The sequence below is a fragment of the Camelus ferus genome, chromosome 4, assembly GCF_009834535.1.
Source record: "Camelus ferus isolate YT-003-E chromosome 4, BCGSAC_Cfer_1.0, whole genome shotgun sequence".
Classification (NCBI taxonomy): Eukaryota; Metazoa; Chordata; class Mammalia; order Artiodactyla; family Camelidae; genus Camelus; species Camelus ferus.
In genome coordinates this window covers 6,268,478-6,295,949 of record NC_045699.1, presented here as the reverse complement: position 1 = coordinate 6,295,949, position 27,472 = coordinate 6,268,478, and the positions used below count along the sequence as shown (strand labels likewise).

Below are 27,472 nucleotides of genomic sequence, written 5' to 3'. Positions count from 1 at the left end.
GGCTCCATTTTACTTGAAATTAAGTAATGTTGTACTTGATAAAAATACCTCTTGATATTTAGAAATACAAAAATGATTTAAAATATATCTGCTTAGCCAGAGTGTTTATTTCTTTTCCCCTGCCATTTTTGTTTTCATTTTTGATTAAAAAAAAAAAAAACAAAACAGCATATGCTGGAAGAAATTAGGTACACGACAGGGACTGAGAAAATTTCAAGAAATTTTTCTTCTAGCTAGATTGCTGTTATAAAATAAGACTACATTTTGATTCAGAACTTTTATGAAGTACTTGGACATTTTATTACAACATCTGTTTCTACGTTTTAATTTCTCTCCTTCCTTTTATAGGTATTTGCATACTTCTTTTTTTTTCAAATGAGAAGACCTTTTTGTTTGCCACAAGAAGGCCATTATCCAGAATGTTAATGGGTTTTCAGCTATTAAGATGTAATGATATACCTTGAGTATTTAACTATAAATTTGAAAAATCTCCATGAACAATCTCAAAGGAATACTTAGAATGCACTCCTGGTAAATTGGCTCATTTTCCTGTAATTTACTGGAAGTGCTGATATGAGAGCAGTCCTAATGTGAAAAGTACATTAATCCCTGGAGTTACATTGTATGTATTAAATTATTACTCTCAAAGAATAAAACGTATGAGGCCATTTAGCCTTCATTCACATTTGTTACTTAGAATCACAGTAGAGAAGCAATCACTTATCTTTTGATGCACAAAATTAGAAACGATACATTTAATATCTTTTAAAACAAGAGGCATAGTGATGCTCAGTTACACTTTTGCCTAACAATTGCTTTTTTCCAAAACAAAGACTGTTCTAGTTGGGAGCATGATTCTTCTGGTTTTGTGGGGGTCCCTTTTATGCCATTGATAACTGAAATATTTTTAGAAACCCGTAATGCAGCTTTCTTTGATGTCAGTCAAAAAGCTTAGTCGGCCTTCTAGCCATGAGCTTCTGCTACGTTGGGAGATTACTGAAGGAGGTAGCCAACTCGCAGGCGCAGTGGTTACAGGAGCATGGGGGTCTAATTTGGAATTCTGTCTAATTGTGTTTTTCTTCTTTACCAGGGCACTGAAAGTTGTGGAACCATAATTTGTGACATGATGTGCTTTTTGGTAAGCAGACATTTATGATTCCAGAAGATTGGGACTAACAGGAGGAAGCCCCTTCTGAGATTTTTAACAAAGTTCTCAAACAGCAACCTACACCATGGACATGAAGCTGGACCCTTCCCGAGATGACCTGCCTCTCCTGGCCAACACCAGCCACATACTTGTGAAGCACTATGTACTGGATTTGGATGTGGATTTCGAAAGTCAGGTCATTGAGGGCACCATTGTGCTTTTCTTTGAGCCTGGAAACAGATTCGAGAAAGAAGGTGGTTCCACTGAGGAAACGTGCCAATCAGAGGCTAACGAAGCCTGCAAATTTAGGATGCCTGAACCCTGCCATATTCCTGTGACAGATACAAGGACCTTCTCATCTAAAGTGGGATGTCATGATTTTGTAATCTGTGGTAAAGGTGAAAAAGATACTTCTGGTAAAGATGGTAACCATGACAACCGGGAGCAGGCTTCTGGGATTTCTAGCTCAGAGTACTGCTGTGACACGGGGAATGCTGGGAGTGAGGATTTTTTGCTAGTGTTGGACTGCTGTGATTTATCTGTGGTAAAGGTTGAGGAGGTGGATGTTGCTGCTGTGCCAGGTATTGAAAAATTTACAAGGCCTCCCAAGCTCAGGAATCAGATTGTACGTGAACTTGTGGCTCTGCCTGCAGATCGTTGGAGGGAGCAGTTAGACTGCTACGCTCGCTGCAGCCAGGCTCCTGGCTGTGGGGAGCTCCTGTTTGACACTGACACTTGGAGCTTACAGATCAGGAAGACAGGGGCTCAGACAGCTACTGACTTTCCTCACGCCATAAGGATACGGTACAGGACCAAACCCCAGGGGCGATCAGTTACGTGGACCTCAGACCAGAGTGGCAGGTAGGTTATCTGGGCACTCCGCAGCCCCCTGCCCGTTCATCTCACACACTGGGAGGTGAACCTCTGCAAGGATGCGCCGCTTTACTCTGTGGCATTATCCATCTGGCCTTAAATCCTTTGACCCACAGTGAAGCAGGTAAATTCCCAGGCGTGCTGAACTCTGTTAATAGGATTACTTCCCTTAAGTCAGGATGAAAAGATTACTTTGTTAAGTCCCCATATTTCTGAGTTAGGAGACTGAAAGTCAGGCTTAATGATTAAGTCCTGAGCGTAGCTCTCCATTGCAGTCTCTGCTGGCGACTTCCAGTGCTGTAGATGCAAGTGATATGTGTCTTTGAGCAAATACCTTCTCCAGGTTCCTTCACATCCCCAGAGGGAGTAGATAGCCGCCAAGTTGGGCTGGTCTGCAGCCTGGCAAAGTGCTTCCAAATAAAGCCAGCTCTGCTTTGTGGCTCTTACTGTCCCTGTCTCCCTGGACTCTTTGTCAGATGTCATATAATGTGAACCCCCAAAGCGAGGGAAAGATCTGTTTCTGAGGAGTGCAGCAGTCAGTCCTGCTGAGTCCACACTTGCTTCTTTGGCCATGATTCCGGATATTTGACACCAGGGAGACTCCTGGTTTTTTGTGGGGGGGGGGGGAATGGATGAGGCATTGATTTCAGGGGCTGTGTTTAGGCAGCCATTTGATCTTTCCTTTTGCCCTTCCCCCAGCAGTTCAGGGTTTTTAGGATTTGAGAATTTTCGAATACAAACTTTATTGATTCCTCTTTATTTTACTATTTCTTTGTGCTAATGTACTGCAAATCAATATGATAATTACTGCAGAGCTTGGCTGAAGGAACGTTCATCTCTGTGAGCTTGTTTTGAATAGCATTGGATTCCCTTAATGGAGGCGGTGGTCTCAGTAAATTACTTACATCTCTCCTCCAACCTACCCTCCAAAAAACCTTTTAGATTTTTTTTTTTTTAACATCACTTCAACTTTGAGTCCTCATTAGCCTGTTCCTTGCCTCTCATCTTACCTCCTGCCCTGGTCTCCCTCCCCATTCGGAATGAGTTCACTTCCTGTCTTATTTCTGCTAGTCTGAGGCAGCCTTTGAGAAATTGGAGGGTTGGTGCAAATTTACATCAGTACAAAAGCATAGTGATTTATTTATAGAATGACTTATTGGATATTCTTGGGAGACTATGAGGGAAAGAAACAGGTGTTCTTATTGTATTTTGAGATTTTTTTTGTGGAAATTATTAAAGATGGGCTTTTCAATAAGATTTAACCATATACTGTCTCTGAGAACTTAACTAGGAAATTGTAGTTTTTATACTCCCAGATATTTCATTTTTGAATTAGAATAATGGGGAAGAAGAAACTATTGACAGTATTTAGAAGAAATACTCATTAATGGCCTCAAACATGGCTTTCTGCTAAGTGCTCACTGCGGAGAAAGACTGGACTTGTGAATTACATTGCATGTAAAGTATCGAGTAGAAATGAATTATGGATAAATGCTGGTTTCCTTAAACTCAAAAGGCCCTTGGGCACATTTTGCTGCTGCAAAGGTTGACTTGAATTTACCTTTGATATCTTCTTTTCTGATAATTTAGTAAAGTGCATGATCACAGCAGGATCTTAAACTGTATCCTTGGAGGTTTGTGATTGTGTGTTAGTAAATCAACGGCATTGCTGCAGTCTTACAAGGATAATAAATGTTTTTTAAAAATCCTCGAAAGATGTTTTTTCTCCCTTTTTTTCTTTTTTCGGGGGAACTTTATTATAGTCAAGATAATCTTCCATGAATGGCTACCAGATCTCTGTAAATTCTTCCACGTGCTTAAGAATAACTCTAGGTATATACTGGTAACTGGTAACTGTAAGGACTTTAAAATGCCCAAGGGTCCCTGATTGCTAGACATAGATAATTCCTTAGTGATATGAATAAATAGTGATCATCAGGGTTATAATGCTTTATGAATATAATTGTGTGAAAATATAAAATTTCACAATTGTGTGAAAAAATGTAACTGGGTAGAGCTTATTTCTTCTAAGGCATAGAGTCTACATTTATTAAAACTGAAATAGTTGTTACATTTTTACCCTTGAATGGCAGAATACCTACTATAAATTCTTGGTCTGAATGAGAAACATTTATTCTCATTTTACAAGTAGGAAAATTGAATAAAGTTACTGAAAGCGCCTAGAAAAATCCATGTCTTAATTGTGAAAGGGAGCTATGTTTCTTACTTTTGATTTTTACCATGTCCCTTACTGTATGCAAAGATTTTAATATATTTTAAAAGAAAATGAATTATATTAGCTTTCAATAAATTTCTATTTTTAAGCAGATCCTAGACAAATCAAAGAAAAGCTCTAAACTGGTACCTTTCTTTTCAAGTTCCGTCAGTGGCTTCCCCCCTTCCCACTTTCAACCTGCCCCTTATTGAGAGTAAAACTTAAGTTATTTTGTTTGACAATAGAGAAATAACCACTTAAGAGGTCAGAGGATCCCAGAATGGAATACAAAATGTGACAAAACAATCCAGCTACATTAAAAATGTATGAAAACCTCATAGAAGGGAGTAGGGGTGGAAAGGTGCTAACTAAGTAACTTTGGAAATGAGTTGAATCTGTAAGACTAGAGGCAAAAGAAACTGTACATGAGTACTGTACTGTAGTTGATAAAGTTGTTTCCCATAGGGGTGTGGGTTGACAATTCTGGTACCACTATACATGTATGCTGGAATGAAGCAATTTAGTACATGGACGGCAGGTGATGGGAGCCAGCTTTCTCACTGTTGAAGTGGTAGATTACAGATAAGCAAGGGGAAGAGCCTAGAATGATCCATGTGGAAATGGATTAGGACTGGAGACATCACTGTGAATTCATGTTTAGCATAATATGGATACAGATGGTTGCATATAGAAAGAATTATAGATCTGGGTGCTTGCAAGGGTTAGCATACGTATATGTGTGTTTCCTTGTTTGTCAGCTGAGTGAGTTTGGAAGCAGTGAGTACACCCTAGTGTGCAAGATGATCCTGGAGCATTTCTAGTGCCAGAAAATAAGGAAATGCTCAAACAACAGCAACAAGAACTGGCAGTTGCTGGTGTGTGTCAAAGGTCAAGGAGCTGTCTGAAAGAACACCTAGTGGCCAAGGCTGAGCAACAAAATAAAGAAAACAGGTTTGGATGATAACCCAAGTATAAAATAAATATCCATGAGTCCACTAATGCAAAAAAAATTGACTTAAATAAACAAATGGGGGAGAATGGCCAAAGCCATGGTGCAGAAGTTGTCCAAGTTGTATAGATACTCCACCCTCAAGGAGGTAGAGCAAAACTCCTCGCTCCTTAAGTGTGAACTACACACATGACTTCCTTCGCCAAAGAGGACAGAATGGAAAAGGGGAAAAAGAGTAAATTTTCATTGGAGTAACCTGACAAACATGACCACAGCAAGGAGATCAAAGTTAACATTAACAGCGGATGAGTCACATTGGTTGTATGTAGCCTTAGTAATATGTGATGAAAATGGGATCTTTGAGATCTTCCTCCCCAAAACCCATAACCCCAATCTAGCCAAGAGAAAAACATCAGATAAATCAGACTTTCAACAAAGTATCTCTCAAGGTCAACATAAATAATGTCTTAAGAAACTGTCTTAGTCAAGAGAAGCCTAAGGAGACATGATGATTAAAATTGAAGTAATATCCTGGGATAGAAAAGGAACATTAGAGGAAAACCAAGGAAATCTGAGTAAAATCTGGACGTTAGTTAATAATAATGTATCATCTGTGACAAATATGACTTACTAATGTAAGTTGTTAATAATAGGGGAAACTGGGTACGGGATATATGGTAACTCTCTGTGTATAATCTTTGTACTTTTAAAAATAAATCTAAGACTGATAAAAAAAATTCATTAAAAAAGTAAACATCAGATTTGAACAGAAACCATCTTTCCATTCTGAAATCCCCCTTTCGTAAGGGCTGTCATCCCACTTTTACCAAGTAGCAGTATTCTCTGGGCGAGAACTGAAGATATATTTGCAGCTATAAAAGAATATTTCTTTCAATCATTGTCAATAGTTTCTCCTTCCTCATTATTATTCCAGTTCTAAAATGAAATATCTGGAAATACAAAAACTACATTTTTCCACTTTGGTTTAGCCATCGTGGGGCTGTGGCAACTCTTGAAACTAAATGCTCTTTCTTGCCTCCATCATTCAGATACTGGATTTCAGGTGACATTTTAAAATGATGACACACACACATGGGTAACAATATGATACATACTTCTTGGGAAAAGCTGTTTACTTTTGGGTGGTGTGTGAGTGTGTGTGACCTTTAAAAATATTTTGATGAGAACTGGGGACAGTCAAGAATGTGTAACAGGTTTCTTGCTAACCTAGACAGAAAGGGGACTTAATGTCTTTTTGATTCTAGAGCTTAACATACTTTAAGGAAAAAAAAGATGGAAATCCTTATTCAAAGTTTATATACTTTCTGCATTTTCCTGCATTTTTACATTCCACTGAATAAAATGTTATTTAAAACCAAAGCATTCTCTCTGGTAACCCATTCCCATTGCCATTTGGATCTTTTTTTTTTTTTTTTTTTCCTTTACTTTTTTCTGGAACGAGGGTGGTAATTAGGTTTGTTTGTTTGTTTAATGGAGGTACTGGGGATTGAACCCAGGACCTCATGCATGCTAGGCATTTACTCTACCACTGAGCTATACCCTCCCCAGTCCTGGATCTTTATAATAGTTTTAGAACCAACCAAGTGGACTAGGAGATCTTGCTTAAGCTGGTGACATCACTGAACATGAGTTGAATGGAGGGGAAATTCAGTTAAATATAGGAAACTTATTTTAAAAACTGCAATTATTTGGATCGTTGTTAAAGATAAGGAAACTGACTAAGAAAATACATTATAATTTAAGGTAATTTTAAAATTTAAAATTTCTTAAGTCACTCTGATGTTTCTTTGTTTTAGACAAAGCCATAATGAAGTTGGCAAAATACTAAGGGAACGATTTTTTAAAATTATATTTATTGTTCAGCTGTTGGACAAAGGAAGGTAGACTTTCGGAGTATTTTCAGTTTGACATCAAAACCAGATGTTAAAACATGTTCTCCTCGCCCACCCCTGCCAGTAAAATAGTGTCATTGTTTTATATCTTACTATAAAGTTTTAAAATTAAGAGAATGGGCAGAAGAGCTTTCAGAAGAGATTTCAGGTCTAAAAGGAACATTTCTATAATAAATTCAGTCTCCCCCTCCCCCACCCTACTTGCTTTCAAAAACCAATATAATATTCATGACAACTGAAAAAGAAATACACGTTAATTCTGTAATATCGTTGTGGAGCTGCAAAGGAGGATTTCATAATCCCGAACTTGAACATGTGTGTTCTTTTTTCGCTTCTTTCTCCCCTTGCCGCACATACTAGATTGTCTCAGTCTCTCAGAATCCCCGTTGAGTCATAGGAGAAAAGACAATGATGGACTGTCGTAATTTAAACAAGTGGCCAAAATGACCAATCAAACAACAACAAAAGCCCATGAACAACCAGACATCAACAGAAAATAACAAATCAAAATGACCTATAACCAGCATGATGTGTTGAAAAGAATCTAGGAGGTTGAGCCAAGAGACTAGGGTCCTCATCAGAGCTGTGCTGCCAACGAGCTGTGTGACTTCAAATAAGTCATTTTACATCTCCGGAGCTTAATTTCCTCATGTGTGAAATGAAAATGTTCCATGAGAGGCTCTCCAAATGTTTTCCACACATAAAATCCTATACTCACAGGAGACTTCCAGGTTAGAAATACTGTCTTTGCCTTTACAGAGAGCTTACTGGTTTTGTACCCAAAGCACCTCTGTTGAAAAAGAGGTGAGTTTCTGGCTCAAAGCCACTTTCAGTCCAGTCCGTTTTGATTGTACACAAAATCTACCCAAGTCAGAGCATCATTCTCCTTAGACTTGCCATACGTGTTCATTATGATTGAGGAGTCCTGGTTTTGGTAATTGTGCCATGAAGAAGAATGATAATAAAGGGGTGTGTGTGTGTGTGTGTGTGTGTGTGTTTGTGTGTGTGTGTGTGTTTGTAGGGGGGGAGAGAGAGTCGTGGTTGACACTTCCTGTTTTAGTAGTCTGGCCCTTGGTGTTTGTGGCATAAGTTAGCGAGAGGGTTGCTTACCTACAATGGAGACTGTAACTTAGGTTTAATGAGAACATGGAGTCATAAAAAAACCTGGGTGCAGGAAGGAGGAGAGATGGGAAGGAATTAGAGGAGGTCTGAAGACTTTGGAACTCTGGGAAGCTTATAAAATAAGCTGACTGACCTACGGAACTGTGACATCTGTGGCCCCTTGGCCTCCAGTGACCAGATCAGTGCCTCGATGGGGCGAACACCCCGCCAGACCACATTCACAGCAGCTGCGGGCCCGTCCCCTCTTCCCTGCCTCTGTTGAAGCAGCCCTGTCTCCGGTTGTTGGACTGTGATAAGCATGTCTCTGAGAATGGGTGATTTTTATGGAAAGTAGTAAAACTTGAAACCTTTTTTTAAACTAAAAATAAGCCCCTTTCACTCCGACTGCAAAAAGACAAAGGCATATAGTAGTCAGCTAAAAAGAAAGAAAAATACATGGTTTGAATCAGCTCCCTACAAATTTTCCTTTATAGTTGGCTCCTGCTTAAGAAGCCGAGTGAGCACGGTGGCTCAGCTGACGTCTTGGTCTGTTCAGGCCACTATACGAAAATACCACAGACTGAATGGCTTATAAACAACAGAAATTTATTTCTCACAGTTCCGGAGGCTAGAAGTCTGAGGTCGCAGTGCCAGCATGGTCGGGTTCTGGCAGAGGCCCTCCTGTGTTGCAGACTGCCGGCTTCTGGCTGTGTTCACACATGGTGGAAGGGCTCGGAAGCTGTCGGCCTCGTTTACAAGGGCATTAATCTTATTCGTGAAGGCTCTGCCCTCATGACCTAAGTACCTCCCAAAGACTCCACCTCCTAATACTGTTACCGAGTCCAAACTCGTTCTGCTCGCCGCACGACAGGCCAATAAATCGGGAGACGAGGTGTTGAGCAAGGAATAGCAACTTTATTCGGAAAGCTGGCAGACCGAGAGGATGGCAGACTAAATGTCTCGGAGAACCATCCTCCTCAAGTTAGAATTCAGGCTCCTTTTATATTAAAAGGGGGAGGGGTGTGGTTGGTTGGTTGTTGCCAACTTCTTGGTGTAGGAATTCTTTGTTCTTGTAGCTGTCAGGTCATAGTGCCCCCGTAAAACCTCCAACAAAACAAATGTCACCGTCCATTCTGCAACTTGTCATCTCCATACCAGTGCAAAAGTGCCAAGATCCCTGAAGTTCAGAGCCCCAAGAACAGGCTCTCCTGTATATCTCAGGCTAAAGGCAACACTCTTTTACAAAAAGTACAGAGCCACCAAGACTAAGCCTAGAAAACAGGGCACAGGGTTAAAGCCAAAGAAACAGATCTAATATGGAGTCACATTTGTTCTTTTCTGTTACAATACCATCACACGAGCATTAGGATTTCAACGTATGAATTTGGAGGGACACATTCAGACCCTAGCAGCGTAGTGTATCTCATCCTTGGCTGACTACTCCATGAACACACAAACATGGAACAAGAAGCTAATGTAACTGTCGTTCTGACAGGTTCTTCCTCAATTTAGAAGTTCTTTAATGGCAGCAAGCCATGGGCCTGCCTCTCCCTTGCTGTCTTACCCTGTTTCCTTTCTGATTTTCAGTGGCCTCCTCCCATTCCCATTCCTGCGCAGTTAATCTGGGCTCACCAATGAGTCTCCCATGTGGGTGGGTGTCCCAGGGCGTGTGGGGCAAGCCCTGGTGTGAGAGCGTTTTCCTTTGTGTGTTGGAAGGAATTATTCAGTCTGGAAATAAGTTATAAACATCAGAGAATTGCAGGCTGGCGCCTAAGCATCTATCCCATCAGCATCTGAGCAACATGGCTGAGGTGCAAGGCTGTGCGTGTTGAATAAACACAGCTGCATTTGTTTCAGTGATTACACATCCAGATAACTGCAGAGCATGTTTATAAATGCACACAGATTTTCCCTCCCCATCTTGGGACCAGGGGGAATGTGTGCATGTTAGGAGTCACCACTTAGTATGATTTTCAAGACTCCGTGAGCACCTCCTGTTCACCCATTCTCCGCTTTCTGTCAGCTGCCCCAGATTCCACCACCAGACCTTTATCCAGGTGTTAAAGCTTTCATCCCTGTTAAAAGGTAGTTACTTAACTTTAAATCGTGTTAGACACTTGCACCGTGACATGTTACACACATAAGGATCTCGGATTGTAAAAGCTCAAAAGGCCATTGGCCATAAAGTCCCTGGCACTTGGTTTGGGGAGGGTGGAATGAAGCTGCTGCTGAGAAAGAAGAAAAGGCCAAGAAAGGAGTAGGCTCGGAGCACAAAGAGAATCTGCGTTTTCAAGAAAATTTGCCTGGGATTGTTTTCCTATCTATGAAAACATTCCAGTAAGAAAGTGATTGCGTCTCATAGCAGACATGGGTGTATTTCTGGGTGTGCCTCTTATTATTTATGTATTTAATTTTTTATGTTTGAATAAAATAAATGTTTTTATTTTTGGACATTTCCTTGGAGTCCTTGTCCATAGGCAAATATTTTGTGAAGTGTGATTTTAATGGTAATAATTAGGTTTCACTTTGTAATCATACTGCTCATTTTGCCAGCATTTACTGAGTCTCTGTTACATACATAGCATCAACTAAGATGAAGAGAAATGCGTTACATCTCCGCGTAATTCCACTTAAGCAGGAAGAAAGATACAGAGGCAAACCACGTGTGTGTCTTTTGGCAACTCTTGTTGATGCATTTTTCACTTGATTGTTTCTCTGGTGCTAGATTCAAAGCTTAACCTCCTTGGAATATTTTATTTGCATAGAATCCCAGTTGACTTGGCTCTGTCAGACATTCTTTTTTTTTTTTTTAACACCTGTATTGTGGTGTGATTCCTGTACAGTAAACTACACATATTTCAGATGTACAATTTGATGAATTCCGGTTGATGTATACACCCATGAAACCACCACCACAGTCAAGACAGCTAGCATTTCCAACACTCCCCAAGAGGTGCGAATTTCAAATTCCCGACTTATCTCTTCCCACCCCCTTTTTAGGCAGATGGCTTATCTCTACTTTCAGAGTTACAGCTGGAGACCAAGCGGAAAGCTAGAAAGAAAATACATAGACTTTAGCAGAAAGGAGGCCCCAGCCGGGTAAAGAGAAGGGGAGAAAAAGAGGCTCGTGGGGACAGTGGGGAGGGTGGAGGTGAGAGCTTTCTAGGGGCCTGACCAGGTAACTGATCCCCTTGGTGAGAGACTTCAGGTGCCGAGGCAGAAAGAGCCTTTGAGAGGATGATGGGGGATCAGGACCAAACTCTAGAACAAAACACCTAGAACTAGACTATTTAGAGTGGGAAACAATAGAGAATTGGGGAGGAAATGATGGTGATAACATGCTTTTTCCTCAGTGGAAGGTTTCCCTCCTCACCTCCCTATTTGTGTGTGGTACTCAGACTCAGATCTGCTTACAGCATCAATACTTACTACATAAAATCACTTTTAAATTTTCAAGCTAGGTCTGATTTCAGACACTCAGTCCCATTGTTGGACACCATACTGTCTGTGGTTAGGAAGTCAAGGTCTCTGTGTCCATACAAGTGTCCTCGGCCATATGGTAAGTAAAGCCCTTTATATACAAATCAAACAGGTAGCAACTCTCCTTCTCTTCAAGGTCCCTCACTGTGACCTTGCTAGCCATCCCAAATTTCTTCTCGTAGTTAATAGCTTCATGATCCATCTTATCACTTGAGCCAAAAACCTCAGAAAATTCTGTTATTTATCTATTGCTTCATAACAAATTACCCCCAAACTTAACAGCTTAAAACAACAAAACTTATCTCACACAGTTCCTGAGGGTCAGGAATCCAGGAGCAGCTTAACTGGGTTGTTCTTGCTCAGGATCTCTTACAGCCTTGCAGGCAACTGTCTGCCGGGGCCACAGGCATCTCAAGGCTTGGCTGGAGCCAGAAGATCTTCTTTCAAAGTCACATGCAAGGCTGTTGACAGGCCACAAGTCCTCACTGACCAGAGGCCTCCATTCCTACCACGTGGGCTCCTCCATAGGCTGCCTGAGTGTCCTCATGACAGGGCAGCTGGAGACCCCCACAGAGCAAGTGACAAGGCAGAGAGAGAGAGGAGAACCCCTAAAATGAAAGCCACAGATTTTTCAATAATCTCATCTCAGAAGTGACTTATCCTGTTGGTCACACAGACCAACCCCGATGCAGTGTGGGAGGGGACTACACAGGGGTGTCAATACCAGGGTCGGGGGTCTTTGGGGTCCATCTTGCAAGCTGGCTGACCCAGCGAGGTCTTCCTTTCCTTTTCCCTCTCCTTCAGCAGATCACTACATCCTTCTGATCCTTCCTCTGCAGTGTTTCTCACATATGACCTCACCTCAAATCTGATTTTTTCTCTTGGAAAGAGGTGTGGAGGCTGATGGAGGAAGCCTTGGGGACCACGTACCTAACGGCACAGGTGGAATGGATAATAATATGCCCACATGGCCTCAAACCCAACTTTACAGGGAGAAGGAGAGCAAACATCTTGGCAAGCCAGTCTTTTGGGTAGGATTTGTTCCCTTTGCAGGGAAGGATGCCCTGTCATCCTAGGGAAATGAGGTGCTGCATGCAAAGGCAAGAGAGCACAGATACTTTCAGACGTGGCCTAAGCACCCTAAGACTTAAGACCATAATATGGGTCAGCTCCCCTTCAAAAGAGGCAGAGAAAGTCTTAGGAGATCTCTAGGCAGGGGCCTCCCATTTCCCTTTAAGCATCACAAATAGATTTAACTCCATAAGTCTCCTTAGATTTGAAGTGGGTTCCTAGAGCTGATGAACTGAGAAAAATTATGAGTTCATCCTGCTCCAGTGAGAAAGAAAGCCTTGGTTCTCCACGCCTGCCATTTTCAGAGGAAGAGGAGTTACACCTGTCATTTGACCAGTGGCAAAAAACTCTGTCTACACTGACGATACTTTTCTTCTGTGAACCCTTCCCTAAGATGGGCCTTTTGGGGGGGGAAAAAAAAGCAGGTGGGATTTTGAGAACTAGCTTGCCTTGACCTCACCTACCTGAGCTGCTGAAGCGTCACTCCCACCAGACACCCACCACCAGCAGCCCCCTGGGAGGAGGTGCTTGAGGGGACCTCCTCTGTAGGTTCTCAAACCTGAGGCTGGACAGTTAACTAAGGTTAAGTCGGTTAACCAAGGATCCGAGGGGAGCAGGGTGGGAGCACAACTCTCATTGAAATTGATGAGAGATTCTGGGCTATCTATCGAAAATTTATCTTTATTCTTGGATCTATGATTCTGGAACACAGAATTATATGTTTACGGACCAGAACAAAGAATAGAAGTCACCTATCCTCATTTTGCATGGGACTCAGAAAAGTCAAAGGAAAATTTTCCAAAGCCATTTAATAAGTTGGTAACCCAGCCAGACTAGTCTTGAATTTCTAACATTTTTTTCCCTGCCTCATGTCAAACCTCTGTGGTATCATAACCTAAACACTTCTAGGATATACAGACTGCAGCCGCCTGTTTGCTCTAAGGTCCATTTTCTGCTCTGATTGTGATCATCTCTGAATGACAAGGAAAACTCATCTCCAGGGCTCCCTTGTCTTCCGGCCTCTTGCCAGGTTTGGCCAGTGCGAGGCACTGGTAGAACATTTGAGAGCAGGAGTTGGTGAGAAACCAGGTGTTTCCTCTCCTCTCTCTGCTGCTTTTGGCATTTCCAGCAATGACTGAGTCTCCTCCAGTCCCAGCACCCATCGTGACTCTGGCTTCTGCCAAATGACCTCTGCTGCTGTAACCCTGTAACACCCAGTGACGCCAGCTCCTCCAAACCAAGTCACAGCTACTTCCCACTGCAGCTGATCTCTGCCTGCCTCACTGTCCCGTCTGGTTCCTCAGCTCTTCAATTACTTATGTAACCAATTCCCTGTATTAAATTACCGTGTTTATTAAGACCTAGACTGGTTTCTCTTTTCCTTCCTAGACCCTGCTGATGGAGTAGGACCATCATTCTGTGTCACTGCACATTGCAAGAACACAATAAATGCTCAGTCATAACAATGTTAACTAAAAAGGAAAACCAGTTTATGCAAGAGAGGTTGTGCTCTGCTCTATTATTTACGCTGTAAATCAAGCTGATTAAAACTATATCATATTTGTCATAACTCTTGAAAAGCAGAAAGTGGAGACATTTTCCTAAGACATCTTCCTGAGCATCAATCTGTGCCTTCTACTCTGTGGTGTCAAAAGAATAGCTTTCTTTGATCTCATAGGTTTTTTTTTCCATCTCTGTTGGTGACTTAATCCTGGAAGGGATTGTTCTTGGTATGGGTGGGTTTGTATTTTTTTTAACTATAGCAGAATGAGCCCTAACGTCATGCCATTGGCTTCCCACACTTGCTTTGGTAACAACTGTACACTTGGCCTCCCGTCAAGCCTGGTTGTTGTGACCTGCGGTCCTGTTTATATGCCAACCCCTGTTCTTGGCCTTCACACAAGGATCCCCACAAGGGTTCCATTTGAGATGGTGGTTTCCAAGATCGAGGGTATCTGCCTGCCAGCACTGGATCTGAGACCACCAGCTTGTTTTTCCAAGCATTAATGTCTCAGTGATCTCTAAACCTGTATTCTTCTTCAGAATATTTTCCAAAAGGTTTGTGAGAATGTCTCTAAGACTTTTTTTCTTCTGAAGTCCTAAGGGCCTAAGGGGAGGGGCAAGGGTAATATAAATGTTAACTTGGCAGACTAGTATTTAAAACTTTATTAAAAAAATTTTTCCCCCTTTTTAAAAAAAAGCAACTCTCTTTACATATTAGATTAATTTATTTGGGAGAAATTACCACTTGACCATTCACATAGCCAGCCCTTGGCAGTTTCAGTTCAAGATGCTTTGAAACCAGTCAACTACAAAGCCTCAGATGTTTGCTCTTTAAAAGCTCAACTTAACCTTCACTACCATGGTGGTGAGAAAACTGACAACTCATTTTAAGATTCTTGTCCTTTGTTTTCTTTGTCTTCCTTCTGCAGGCCATGTGTTTATACTATGGGATCTCCCATAAACAACAGGGCCCTTTTTCCATGCCAGGAGCCACCCGTTGCCATGTCAACATGGCAGGCTACAGTTCGAGCAGCTGCATCTTTTGTTGTTTTAATGAGTGGAGAAAATTCTGCCAAGCCAACACAGCTTCGGGAAGGTACTGTCCATGTGTTCTGTGCTTCTTTATGTATTGCACACATGCTGGACCCAGGAACCCAATACCCAGGGTTTTCTCAACTTTAAAAGAGCTCCTTTATTAGTTGGGTTGGACTGAACATACTATAAAAACATCCTGCCAGAGAAAACAGCAGGGGGTGGGGAGGGGCACTTGGGAGCCAAGGCGTGGCGTGTGGGGCTCTTCATGCCAGTTATCAATTGCTGGATTATTTTGGCAGTTGCTTTCACCTGATGGTTTGTGGGCTCCAAGTGGGTGGTCTTGGTTGAAGACTTTCTAGGCAGGCAAGTGTGTCATGGAAACACCATTACAGCTGAGTTGTTTGTGGTTTGGTCATGGAGCCTGTACAGGGTTAGTCATTATGCTGAGCGACAGTGCCCCTGTGGTGGGCCCATTGGAGTTGCCCTGGTGTTGCATCTGCTCTGTACGCTATTTGGTCATGAAGTTCTGAACCAGCGGTGTGTGAGAACATGGAGGGCAAACGCTAACGCATCATCAAAGTTTTGTCTGCCAATTTCTTGCTTATTGCAGTAATTAACTCTTACAGTCAAGATCCTGAGCATGTTGATGCCAGGTAAAATTTTTATAATTGTAGTATTTCCTAATTTAAAATTTGGTGTCTCCTTCCACTACTTATTGTAGAAACATTGCAGAAAAGTAAATTATTAAATTTAATTAAAAATTAAATAATTGTCAAGAAAATGGTTGCTAACATCTTGTTGCATTTCCCTCCAGTATTTAAAATCTCTCTACATAGTACTGATTATCAGTTCCAAGTTGTCATCATAGCATGTAATAGTTTTGTACTCTGATTTTTTTCACTTATAGTATATATCTTGCATGTTTTTCAGGTCATTAAGTATTTTTCAAAAATATGACTTTAATGTCTCCATGATTTTTACTGTATGAACATACCAGATTTTATTTATAATTTTCAGATTATTAGACATTTTTATTGTTTCCAGTGTTTTTTTTTTCTTATTATAAATAAAGCTGCACTAAATTCCTGAGGAGCTGGTTTGTATAAAATTAGAATTATTGAGTCAAAAGTTTTGAATGTATTGAAGGCTGTTGGTACACATCTCAGGTTGTTTTCCAGAAAGGCTGTACCAGTTTACACAGCCATTAGTAGTGATGAGATTCCCTTTTCCCTGAAGTTTCATCCATCTGATAGGCAAGAGAAGGCCTCTCTTTAATTTGGATTACTTTGATTATTCATGAGGTTTCATGTGTCCTTATATGTTTCTTAACTGTTTTCATTTCCTATATGTTCATTTCCTTTGACCATTTTTATATTGAAGCCTTAGAGAGGTTTCCAAAAGTTTGTTTTGTCTTCTAATTTGATTGGCTCTGTAAAAAAGAAAGATATTGGCGCTTCCAGATTGGTGAACACGTGGAGATGTGTGCCTGGTGAGGGCATGGAAGCTTGGTGCCCCTTCCCGCTTACCTTGCCCTGTGTATTTCTTTCATCTGGCTGTTCCTGAGATGACTGTGCACTTTTCATCAAACCCAGCAGAAAAGTATGCAGGTCTGTTCTTTTGGGTCTTCACTTCCTTATGGAGGCCTTCGTGTCACATAAGACTTACATTAAATAACTCTGTGAGCTATTCTCCTGTTTAAATGAAATAAAGAGATTAAACTCCTATTTATGAAAAGTATTTTTCTCAGTTTTTAGTATACCTTTTAATCTGATGTAACATTTCTGATCTATAGGAGATTTTAATTTTTATATATTCAATTCTGTTAGATTTCTCCTGGAAAGTCTTTCTTTGCTCTAAGATTCACCTGTTTTGTTCTAATATTTTTATTTAATTAAAATTTTTTTTTGTAATTTAACTCAATCTGTTTGTAGTTTATTCTGGTCAGGGTTATGAAATGAGGACTAAACATTTTTGTTTTCAAGTAGGAAACCAATTATCCAAGATCGTTTCTGGTATTTTTTTCTGATTTGTGATGTCTCCTTCATCCTAAACTAGATGTACATGTACTAAAGTCTTCAGTGAGTGTTCACTTGATTTTCAAAGTCGAAACAAAATAAATAATACACTTTAAAATTTCGTTTTTAAAAATAAGTCACATTTACCTGGTTCATTTACAAATCAGCAAGGGACAAAACCATTTATAATGTCTCCTTTTTACTCCTAATTCGCAGCTACCCAATAACACTTCCCCAGTGCAACCAGGTCACTGGTTTTCATTGTATAGTATATTTTCCCCTCTTTTATTGCACAAATCATAGCATGCTATACACATTTTTGTACTGTGCTTCCCCCTTTAGCATAAATTTATCTTATAAGCTCATATCTAACCATAAAGAGCTTCTTCATTATCCTTATGACTACAGAGTATTCCAGAAATAGATGTTTCACAATTTAGTTAACCAATAGCTCTTGATTCACTGTGTATCAAATAAAGAATTTAATGGGCATTGACTTCTATCTTCTTCCCTCACCCACGTTCTCCAGTTTTAATTAGTGCAATTTGGGGTTTGAGACTCATATTATCACTGTATTTTATTTTTGTATTCTATCTTCTCTTCTAGGAATTACAATTATTGTTTTACATTTTCATCCAGTTCCAAATTATATTTGCAATAAGTATTTCGACTTTCTTTACTCTTGAACTCTTAAGTTTGAATCATCTCTTAGTCAGCTGGGAAATGGCTTCAGTATTTTTTTTTCTAAAAGGGTAGACATGTGGTATATTTTCTGAGCCCTCCCACATGTAGGTGGACTTTCTGTTGTGTTCACTTATGAACAATCCTTGACTAGGTATAAAATTCTTAGGACCTCTTTTCCCTCTTAAATGCCTGTAAATGTTTTCATTATCATATCTTACTTCATATTTCTGAGGAGAAATCTGATACCATTTAAAAAAATTCTTTGAAAGTAATCTGATTTTCTTGCCTACAGGCTCACAGGATTTTTAAAATTGATTTATGTGATTCAAAACTTTCTAGAATAAAGCTAGTTTTGGGTACCTTTGTTTTTAATCAAGTTAATAACAGTATAATTTACGTATAATAAAACGCACCCAGTTTAAGTCAATGCCATTTGACAAATACATACACTTATGTAATTAATCAGCACCCTATGAAGATATAGAACATTTCCATTACTCTGGAAATTCTCTTGTGCCTTTGCCATCTTCCTTAAGTGATTCTCCCTAACCCAACTCTGGTCAACCACTAATCTGAGTTCCATATCTATAAATTGGTTTCACTGCTCCTAAAAATTCATATAAATGAAGTCATTCATGTGTACTCTTTGTGTCTGGCTTCCTTGCTCAGCATGTCTGTGAGATGCATCCATACTGTTGTGGATGTCAATAATTTATTCTTTTTTAAAAAGTTAACAAATAGCAGTCTGTTATATAACTAAACTACAGTTTATTTACCAACTCACTTATTGATGGATATTTGAATTTTTGAGGGGGCATTATGAAAAATATGCTGTGAACGTAAGCCTTTTTGTGGACAAAGGTTTTGATTTCTCTTGGGTAAATACCCAAGAGTGGAATTGTTGGATCATATAAGTGTATTTTAACTTTGTGTCTGCCAAACTGGTTCCAAAGTGATTCAATCATTTTGTGTTCCAGCAGCAGTGTGTGAGAGTCCAGTAGCTGTGCATCCCTGCAAACACTTGATGTTGTCAGTCCTTTTAATTTTAGCCCTCCAAGTGGAGTGAAATAGTGTCTTGTTGTGGTTTTAATTTTCATTTCTCTGATGACTAACGATGGTGAGCAACTTTTCATGCACTTAGTGTACATTCTTATATCTGTCTTTGAAAAGCATCTCTTCATTTGCCCATCTATTTAATATGGGTTTTTTTGGGTTGTTTTATTATTAGATTGTAAGAATACTTTATATACTCTAGATTCTAGCCTTTTGTCTGATACATGTATCTCAAGTATATTCTCCCAGACTGCATGGCTTGCCTTTTCATTTTTTATTTACACTCATACCACTGATTTTCCATAGAGACATTTTGTTCTTTAGTAATTCCATTACAGATTTAAACTGTTATTGTAACAATCCTTGCAGTCCTTCCTTATCTTTTTTAGTTTGTTACTTTGTTGTCTTTTGATCTCAGTCTGTTACACTATTTCAGCCTGGTATCTTCTCATGGCTTTTTACCATTTTTTCATAGAAGTTATATCTTCTCATTTCATAATGGGAATGCCAGTTCTCTAAACTGGTTTTGGTTTTTGTAGTAAATTCATTTCTGAGGCTTGTTCTTCCTCTGAGTCCTCAGAGCAATATGCTCTTTTATCTTTATTCTCATGACTCATTGTGCTCATGACTTTCCTCTCTGGTGTGTTTCAACAGACAGGATGACTTCTCTGCATTTCCCTTCGCTCCATTCACTGTCCACTTGTGTGCTGTCTGGAATCCCATCTCTGTTCAACACATGAGAGGTTACTGATGCACACGGCTTCTCTACCCAGGTTCTAGTGTCTTGTGAATTTTCTAGTGAAGTTCTTTGGAACTCACACAGGGTCTTTTTCTCCTCCCCTGCTTGTTTCCCCAACATGCTGAATTGACTGAATACATGAAATGCTGCTGATCTTGAGCAGGCACTGATACTGGACTCCTCCAGCCTTCATTTCTGGTTTACTTGTAATGATAACTACACCTCGCAAGATGTGGTGTGGCTCTCCCTTCCCCCACCTCACCAAGCCTACATACTTCCTCATTCATGGTTTAGCCCCACAGTTCAGATGTAAAAGCTGGTATTTGGCAGTGTTTCTCAAACTTGAGCATTCTTTTTCTTTTTAGAGGGGGAAAAAAAAATCTCATGATTCACCAGGGTTGACTTAAGTTATCTGTATTAGAATGATAGTTTAAAAACTATAAATGTATGCTTATAACCCTTACACATCTATAACACCAATATAAAAGTGTAAATTAAACACAGACCAAATGATTAAATCAATAAAACTCAAACGAGCAACTTCAACCCAATGTAAAGATGATTATTTTGCTGAAATGAAACTGCCCCTTCCAGCATGAATATGGTACTGACAGCTCCATGAAGGTTCTTTTTTTTTTTTTTTTTAACATTTTTTCTTATTGAGTTCTAGTCATTTTACAATGTTGTGTCAAATTCCAGTGTAGAGCACAATTTTTCAGTTATACATGAACATACATATATTCGTCACATTTTTTTCACTGTAATCTACCACAAGATCTTGTATATATTTCCCTGTGCTATACAGTATAATCTTGTTTATCTAGTCTACATTTTGAAATCCCAGTCTGTCCCTTTCCACCCCCCGCCCCCTTGGCAACCACAAGTTTGTATTCTGTGTCTGTGAGCTGCTTCTGTTTTGTATTTATGTTTTGTTTTTTGTTTTTTAGATTCCACATATGAGTGATCTCATATGTTATTTTTCTTTCTCTTTCTGGCTTACTTCACTTAGCATGACATTCTCCAGGGACATCCATGTTGCTACAAATGGCGTTATGTTGTCGGTTTTTATGGCTGAATAGTATTCCATTGTATAAATATACCACATCTTCTTTATCCAGTCATCTGCTGATGGACATTTAGGCTGTTTCCATGTCTTGGCTATTGTAAATAGTGCTGCTATGAACATTGGCGTGCAGGTGTCATTTTGAAGTAGGGTTCCTTCTGGATATATGCCTAGGAGTGGGATTCCTGGGTCATATGGTAAGTCTAGTCCTAGTCTTTTGAGGAATCTCCATACTGTTTTCCACAGTGGCTGCACCAAACTGCATTCCCACCAGCAGTTAAGGAGGGTTCCCTTTTCTCCACAGCCTCTCCAGCATTTGTCATTTGTGGACTTTTGAATGAGGGCCATTCTGACTGGTGTGAGGTGATACCTCATTGTAGTTTTGATTTGCATTTCTCTGATAATTAGTGATAGTGAGCATTTTTTCATGTGCCTGTTGATCATTTGTATGTCTTCCTTGGAGAATTGCTTGTTTAGGTCTTCTGCCCATTTTTGGATTCGGTTGCATGTTTTTTTCTTACTAAGTCGTATGAGCTGCTTATATATTCTGCAGATCAAGCCTTTGTCAGTTTCATTTGCAAAAATGTTCTCCCATTCTGTAGGTTGTCGTTTTGTTTTACTTGGGGTTTCCTTTGCTGTGCAGAAGCTTGTAAGTTTCATTAGGTCCCATTTATTTATTCTTGCTTTTATTTCTATTGCTTGGGTAGACTGCCCTAGGAGAACATTTTTGAGATATATGTTAGATAATGTTTTGCCTATATTTTCTCCATGAAGGTTCTTTTGAGATTGTTGTGCCTGTTTTCTGTGTGAGCCACGCGATGATCTTAGTCTCCACCACTTCTCTTCCATGTGCTGTAAAGCTTTTGCTTACACAGCATGCTGTGATATCATTTAGCTTTGACTCACCAAAAGCATCCTTTTTTTTGTTCTTTTCTCATTATCTCTCAATAATTAAAGCAGGGCTATGTGTCCCTGTGCAATCATATACACTCCTGCAGATGTGAACTCTGAAATTGTTTGGCAGTCCTCATTTATGTATATGGATAATCTAGCCTGCTGGCCAAATCCAGCCCACTGCCTGTGTTTGTAAATAAAGTTTTATTGGAATACGGCCGTTGTCTGTGGCTGCTTTGCTGCGGCAATGGCAGAGTTGAACATTTGCAACAGACTGTATAGCCTGCAAATCTAAAATAATTACTAAGTGGCCCTTTACAGAAAAAAGTCTTCCGACCCCTTCAGTATCTGTCTGTCTGTCGCTATCTATCTATTTGAAAACTGTCATCAAATATTAGAACAAGAATTGACTTTGAAATTTTCATGGAAAACGTTCATACCTCTGAGAATATATCTGTAGATTTTTCCCCCCAGAATTACCAATTCAGGGCATAATTATAAAAAAGTAGATGCTAGTTGGGATTTGCTTATATGCAACTTACGCCTTATATGATATCACAGAGCAGCCTTCACCAGTTCAGACGGAGAGAGGCCCAAGCTAGGCAAGCAGAGAGGACTTCGGGCCAAACGCAGCATCCCTGCGGCAGCCCACAGCTGGGGTTCATCGAGGACAACCAGGCGAGAGTACTAACAGCGCTCTTTGCCAGACCCAAAATGGCTGTTCTGTGGGTGGAATAATGCCTCCAAATGTGTCTGCACTCCTTAGAGGAAAAGGGTATGTGGATGCAAGATGCTGCCGCTTCCTTTCCAAGTCATGTTTCCTGGATTGGTAGATCGGCGGTCTCCTAGGACCTCCACCCTGCCGTGCACAAGGCCCTTTAACACGATGAGCTAGCCTCGAAAGCACGAGAGCCGCAAAACCCAACCCGCAAAGTCAAAGTTTCCATCGGAGCGACACGTCAGCCTGATTAGTGCATTTGCCAGGCACCAGCTGACTTCCCGAAAGAAGCAAAGCACCTGGGAGCAGCGTAATGTAATGAGGCAGATAACAGTGACAGGAATGACAGGAGCCTTTGGGCAGGGGACGGAAATCAGCAGACGGACCTCCCAGCTCTTGCCGCATGAGGGAAATCATTGCCTCCCGGCTATGTTTTAAAAGAAGGCTAATGGTTTAGACTGTAGTGTGATGACCATCGTAAGAATTTAAGTAGCTGAGACATCACCATCCTTTTTTTCAACAATGCTAAGTCAAGGCCATAGATTTAGACTGACATATTTGGCTCCTTTATTATTTAACTTCCTCGGCATAATGTCCTTTGGGCAGACAGAAATGTTAGCCTGTGTGTTGTTGTCAGCCTGTATTCCCTGACAGGATGTAGCTAAACTATTAGACACAGAGACCCAGTGTCCAGTGTTTAGTATATAATAGGTACATAATATCTATTTGTTGAATAAATGTGTTCTGTGCAATCAGACAGAAGTAACATGCTCATGGAAGAAGCACGTGAAATCACTACTGATAGTGACAAAAGTGATTTCAGGGTCATTCCTTTAGTTTTGCTTCTGATTGGAGTTTATGCCTTTTCTCCAGGCTCAATCGATTTTAAAAGGAAAAAGAAAATGGTGTAGTACATTCTTATTTCCTCTGTTTGGTAACTTTTTGTTTGTTTGTTTTTGTAGAGTCTAATTTAGTATCTACTTCCTAGAAAACTAAAACGTTCCACTTATATTTTTCCTGGGAAGCCTCAAGTAAATGAACAAGACTGACTAATTTAAGCTCCTTCCAAATGTAGGAGAAAAAGCACATGGACAAGTGAAAGGTGTTGAACTATATGTGCCCATGAAAAGGATCTGATTTCATTTTTCTGTGCAAGAGACTGTAGACATTACTTCATCCTGGGCAGAATGCTACTCTCTGGCCTGCCCAGTAGACCAGCTCTCTGACACTCTCCTGATTTTGTGTGGGAAATTCCAGGGAAAAGCCAAGATTTCAGGGTCCAGACCCTCCTGCGTGCAATTGAAGGCCAGCTTTTCTTCCCTCTTGATGACTCAAAATGAGCAATACTATTTAGACCGCTCCCACAGTATGCAACCAGGAATCACGTATAAGGAAATGGTAAATTAAAAGACATTTAGGAGTGGTTATGATTAAGTGTTTTCACAAAGAAAGAAGGCAACGTAGAGAAAGGTCCTTGTTTCTCGAACTGAGGAACTTTATTCTGGGCTGGTACACACACGTGTATTTCAAGGGGCAGGAATCCAGAGTGAATGCATTCATCTTTTCTCTTTAGAAAGCTGCTGGTGACCGAAGACCGTCCCGCTCTGTTACATCCCTCGTAAGGTTTCACATACTGCCTTGACTTTCTAAATCTTTGTCAGTTCATTCTTTTGTTTGTGATTTACTTTTGACTAGTCCTTGCTTGCCCTCCCAGCGTTGCTCTTACCACGTTTGACATACAGGGAAGCCATCACGATTCCTCTTGGATAATGATGATTCTGGCAGGCACGTGCATACCAGTTCTTGTTGCTAAAGATTTTTGTCTTAGGCTTGATATTCATGAATTTTCTCACGTGAGTAAAGTGCTGAAGCATACTTGTGACCATCTGGCACGGAATGATCTGGTGTCCAGTTTGCTGATCCATTTGGTATTTAAGTTTTACAGGAACTAGATTTTCCGCAGCATAGATCAGAATGCGGGTGAGGCTTGGTCTCACAAGCCTGGGACGTGTTCCTTTCGCTATTCCATTAGCCGCAAGGAGGTGCTTGTGTTCTGGGTTCAGCAGGTGGCGCTCTTCTACCTGGTTCACAAGCGTGATCTTGAAGGTCATTCTCTCATGGGTCTCCTATGCTGTAGGCGGTACCATGTTGCTGGGAAGGAAACCCAAAGCCTTGCCGGGTGGCATCAGTGCTTGAGGAGCGGTGGCACGATCTGGCACCTGGCCCCCGTCAGGCAGGGCTGGCGCATACCAGCCCGGGGCGTCTTACTGTCTCCTTTGTTCCGGTGCCAGTTCCCGCCCTTGAGCAACAGCGGCAGAGAACTAATGAAAGACAGTCACGCCATGGGTATTCAGGAGGGTGGCACTAGCTCATAAAACCAGAACGTGTAGACTCAGCATCCAGAAAGTCGTGAAAGAAAAAAAGCTGGGGTTTGCTGAAAGACCCAAACACTCGAGAAAGAAGCCAAGAGGGGAAGAGCAACCGAAACTGGGCGCTATTCCTACCTTTTTATGTATCTGTTACATTTATTATAAGAAATATGTTAAAAAATATAATATATACATTATATATAGTGTGTCTATATACACCTATAAATTCATATTCCTATACATACTGTTAAGCCTTTTAAATTTGTCATACAAAGGTGTTCCAAAATAATGGAGTAGCTTAACATATGGACTAGTTTGGGCAGGAATTTTTGAAATTAAGAGTAGTGGCTAGAGAAAGAAACAAACTTGTGGTAGGAAAGAATCAGGTGCTACAGAAGAATTGAGTAAAGAAATATGATATGTAAATAAAAGCATGTATCAATTTGATGTTTCCAAATGCTTCATGGTATTTGCCTAAACTACAGTGGAGAAGTTTAAAAGATAAAACAGATGCTTTTAATAGGAAGGACTTAAGCACCTGTTTTAATTTTCATTGAAACAATAACTCTTTAAAAGCAAGAAATTGTGTAAGATGCTTAACTTTGCAGAGATAAATCATCTGCTTTTGCCTTTGTGGAAACAGAGTGTTTGCCTGGTGTGGCTGTGCCTCTGGTGTGTGCTGAGTGAGTTTATCCAAGACTCCCCTAAGAATAGGACAATGATGTTCCATTAATTTTGTACTTAATTTACTATTAGTAGGCATGATTGATGTGTAAAAATAACTACAGTATCTTGATATTTTTCTCTTAAAATTTTTTCTTTTTGTAAAAATGATTTTCTCAAATAATTAGCAAGGTTTTTCCACAGGTTTAGCATACAAGGTTCTCTTTCCTCCTATAAATGGGCTACTCTCACATTCTTCCTTTTTTTCTCTCCACTTTTCCTCCCTTTAAAGATAGAATCTTCAAAACTACTCATAGGACAGTTTTTTAAAATAGTATATGAAGAAAATAATTAAAGTAATTGTTTTAACACTCTCTAGTTATAAGTATTTGCAACATTTGCAATCTAAAAAGTTACCCATTTCAAATCCTTATCATACCTACAAAAAACCCAGGCAGTCAGTCACCTTTAAGGAAAACTTTAGCCCTGTTTCGGAGATGAAAGTGTCTATTTGGATCTTACAGCAGCTGCTCTCGTATTTATGAGAACAATCTGTGATACAGCTGTCTTACTAGTGAGACAATTAAAGGGTAAGAATTTTCTCCCCCAAGTAAGTTCCAGTTTGAGAAGGTGGCGCGGAGGCTTTCGGGAAGTTTTCGAGGAGGCCCTAGGAGGGAGGCGAGCCGGGTGGCTGCTCGAGCCTGCACACTTAGGGAGCGCCACTTCCTGGGGCCCCTTCCTACCGCCCCCCTCCCCGTGCGCCTTGCTAATGAATCCCGGCCTGGCCATGAAATCAGCCAGTGCTGTGATGGGCTCCTGGACCCTGCAGAGGAAAAACTCTGGGTTAATTCAAGTACAGCGTGTTCTCTTTGTTTTGCAGCTGGTGTAGCGAGGGAGTCTAGGGCAAGTGGATTGAATCAAAAAGCAAAATGAAGGCATTCACTGTCTATTTCACCGAGGATGGCTCATTTAAAGTAAACACTATTTAAATAGTCTCCAAATGGCCCATTCTATATGAAGTCATACAGGATGCCCCCTTTGGGCTGTCATTCTCCTTTAAATGGATTGCTTTGTGTGCACAGTGTTTTAATGCCATTCAACCTGAAACCCCATATGTGGGCCTCATCAGGCCACAGGCTTCAGTGCACATGTGGCAGCCATACCTTCGGCATTCTTTGTCTCTGCCTCCAGAAAGTCAGCCCAAGCAACAGGGGGAGGCAGCTGTAAAGATGACAGCAGTTAACATTTCTTCAGCACTTACTATGTGCCAGTTTCGCTATGCGTGGTGATTTCTCTATGTATTATCTGTCTTAATCCTCACATAATCCTATGAGGTAGAGACTATGATTATGCCCGTGTTATAGATGAGGAAACTGATGCATGGAGAGATTAAGCGATGTGCTCAAACTGGTAAATGTGAATCAGGGAATTGAACCCTAGCAATCAGATTCCAGAGCTGGAACTCAATCAATGGGCATATTCAAAAGGAACAAACTCCCGTCAGTTTTCCTTGCAAGGTAGGCTTATCCCAAACAATAGATAATCCAGACATCAGTTTCTCTTTGTCTTTGGAATTGTGCTCTGCTTTCTGGGGCAGTGTTCCCACCTTGTTCTTTGCACTTTTTTTTGACAGTCTGGTTTGAAGACGAGGTTAGGTATTCCCTGAGCAGCTACCTCCCTATGGCAGTGGGCAGTGTTCAGGCAAGACTGGGCTCAGTGGAATAATCCATGAACAGACAACCCAAAAGAGAATTCCCTACCAAGTGAGGAGACTAGACACGGCCTCATAGTAATGAGGTAGTGAGGGGGCCCCCCAGAGCCCTGGAAACATTCAGTTGTCTCAGCACGGGCTCCAGATTTACCCAGGGTCGGGCAGGAAGGCCATGACTGGACCTTTGAGAAGCTTCTGAGAAGAGTCCAACTGGGGTCTTCAGGAAGGGAGCTCCTGGCCAGTTCTTAATGTGGCCCAGCCTAGTGATATGCCCCT

General features: G+C 40.6%; 1 protein-coding gene across 15 annotated transcripts in view; it reads left to right on the top strand.

Annotated features, from left to right (window-relative positions):
- Positions 1 to 27,472, top strand: part of AOPEP (aminopeptidase O (putative)) — a 324,257-nt gene that overhangs the window by 30,291 nt on the left and 266,494 nt on the right. For all 15 annotated transcript variants that reach the window (XR_004319043.1, XR_004319045.1, XR_004319044.1 and 12 more), the window contains exons 2-3: positions 1,091 to 2,008; positions 15,182 to 15,348. Coding sequence is in view for 9 of the 15 variants with exons in the window: in XM_032477459.1 (XP_032333350.1) it covers positions 1,233 to 2,008; positions 15,182 to 15,348 (943 nt within the window). In the remaining 6 variants the exon portion in view is untranslated. The remainder of the gene's footprint in view (positions 1 to 1,090; positions 2,009 to 15,181; positions 15,349 to 27,472) is intronic.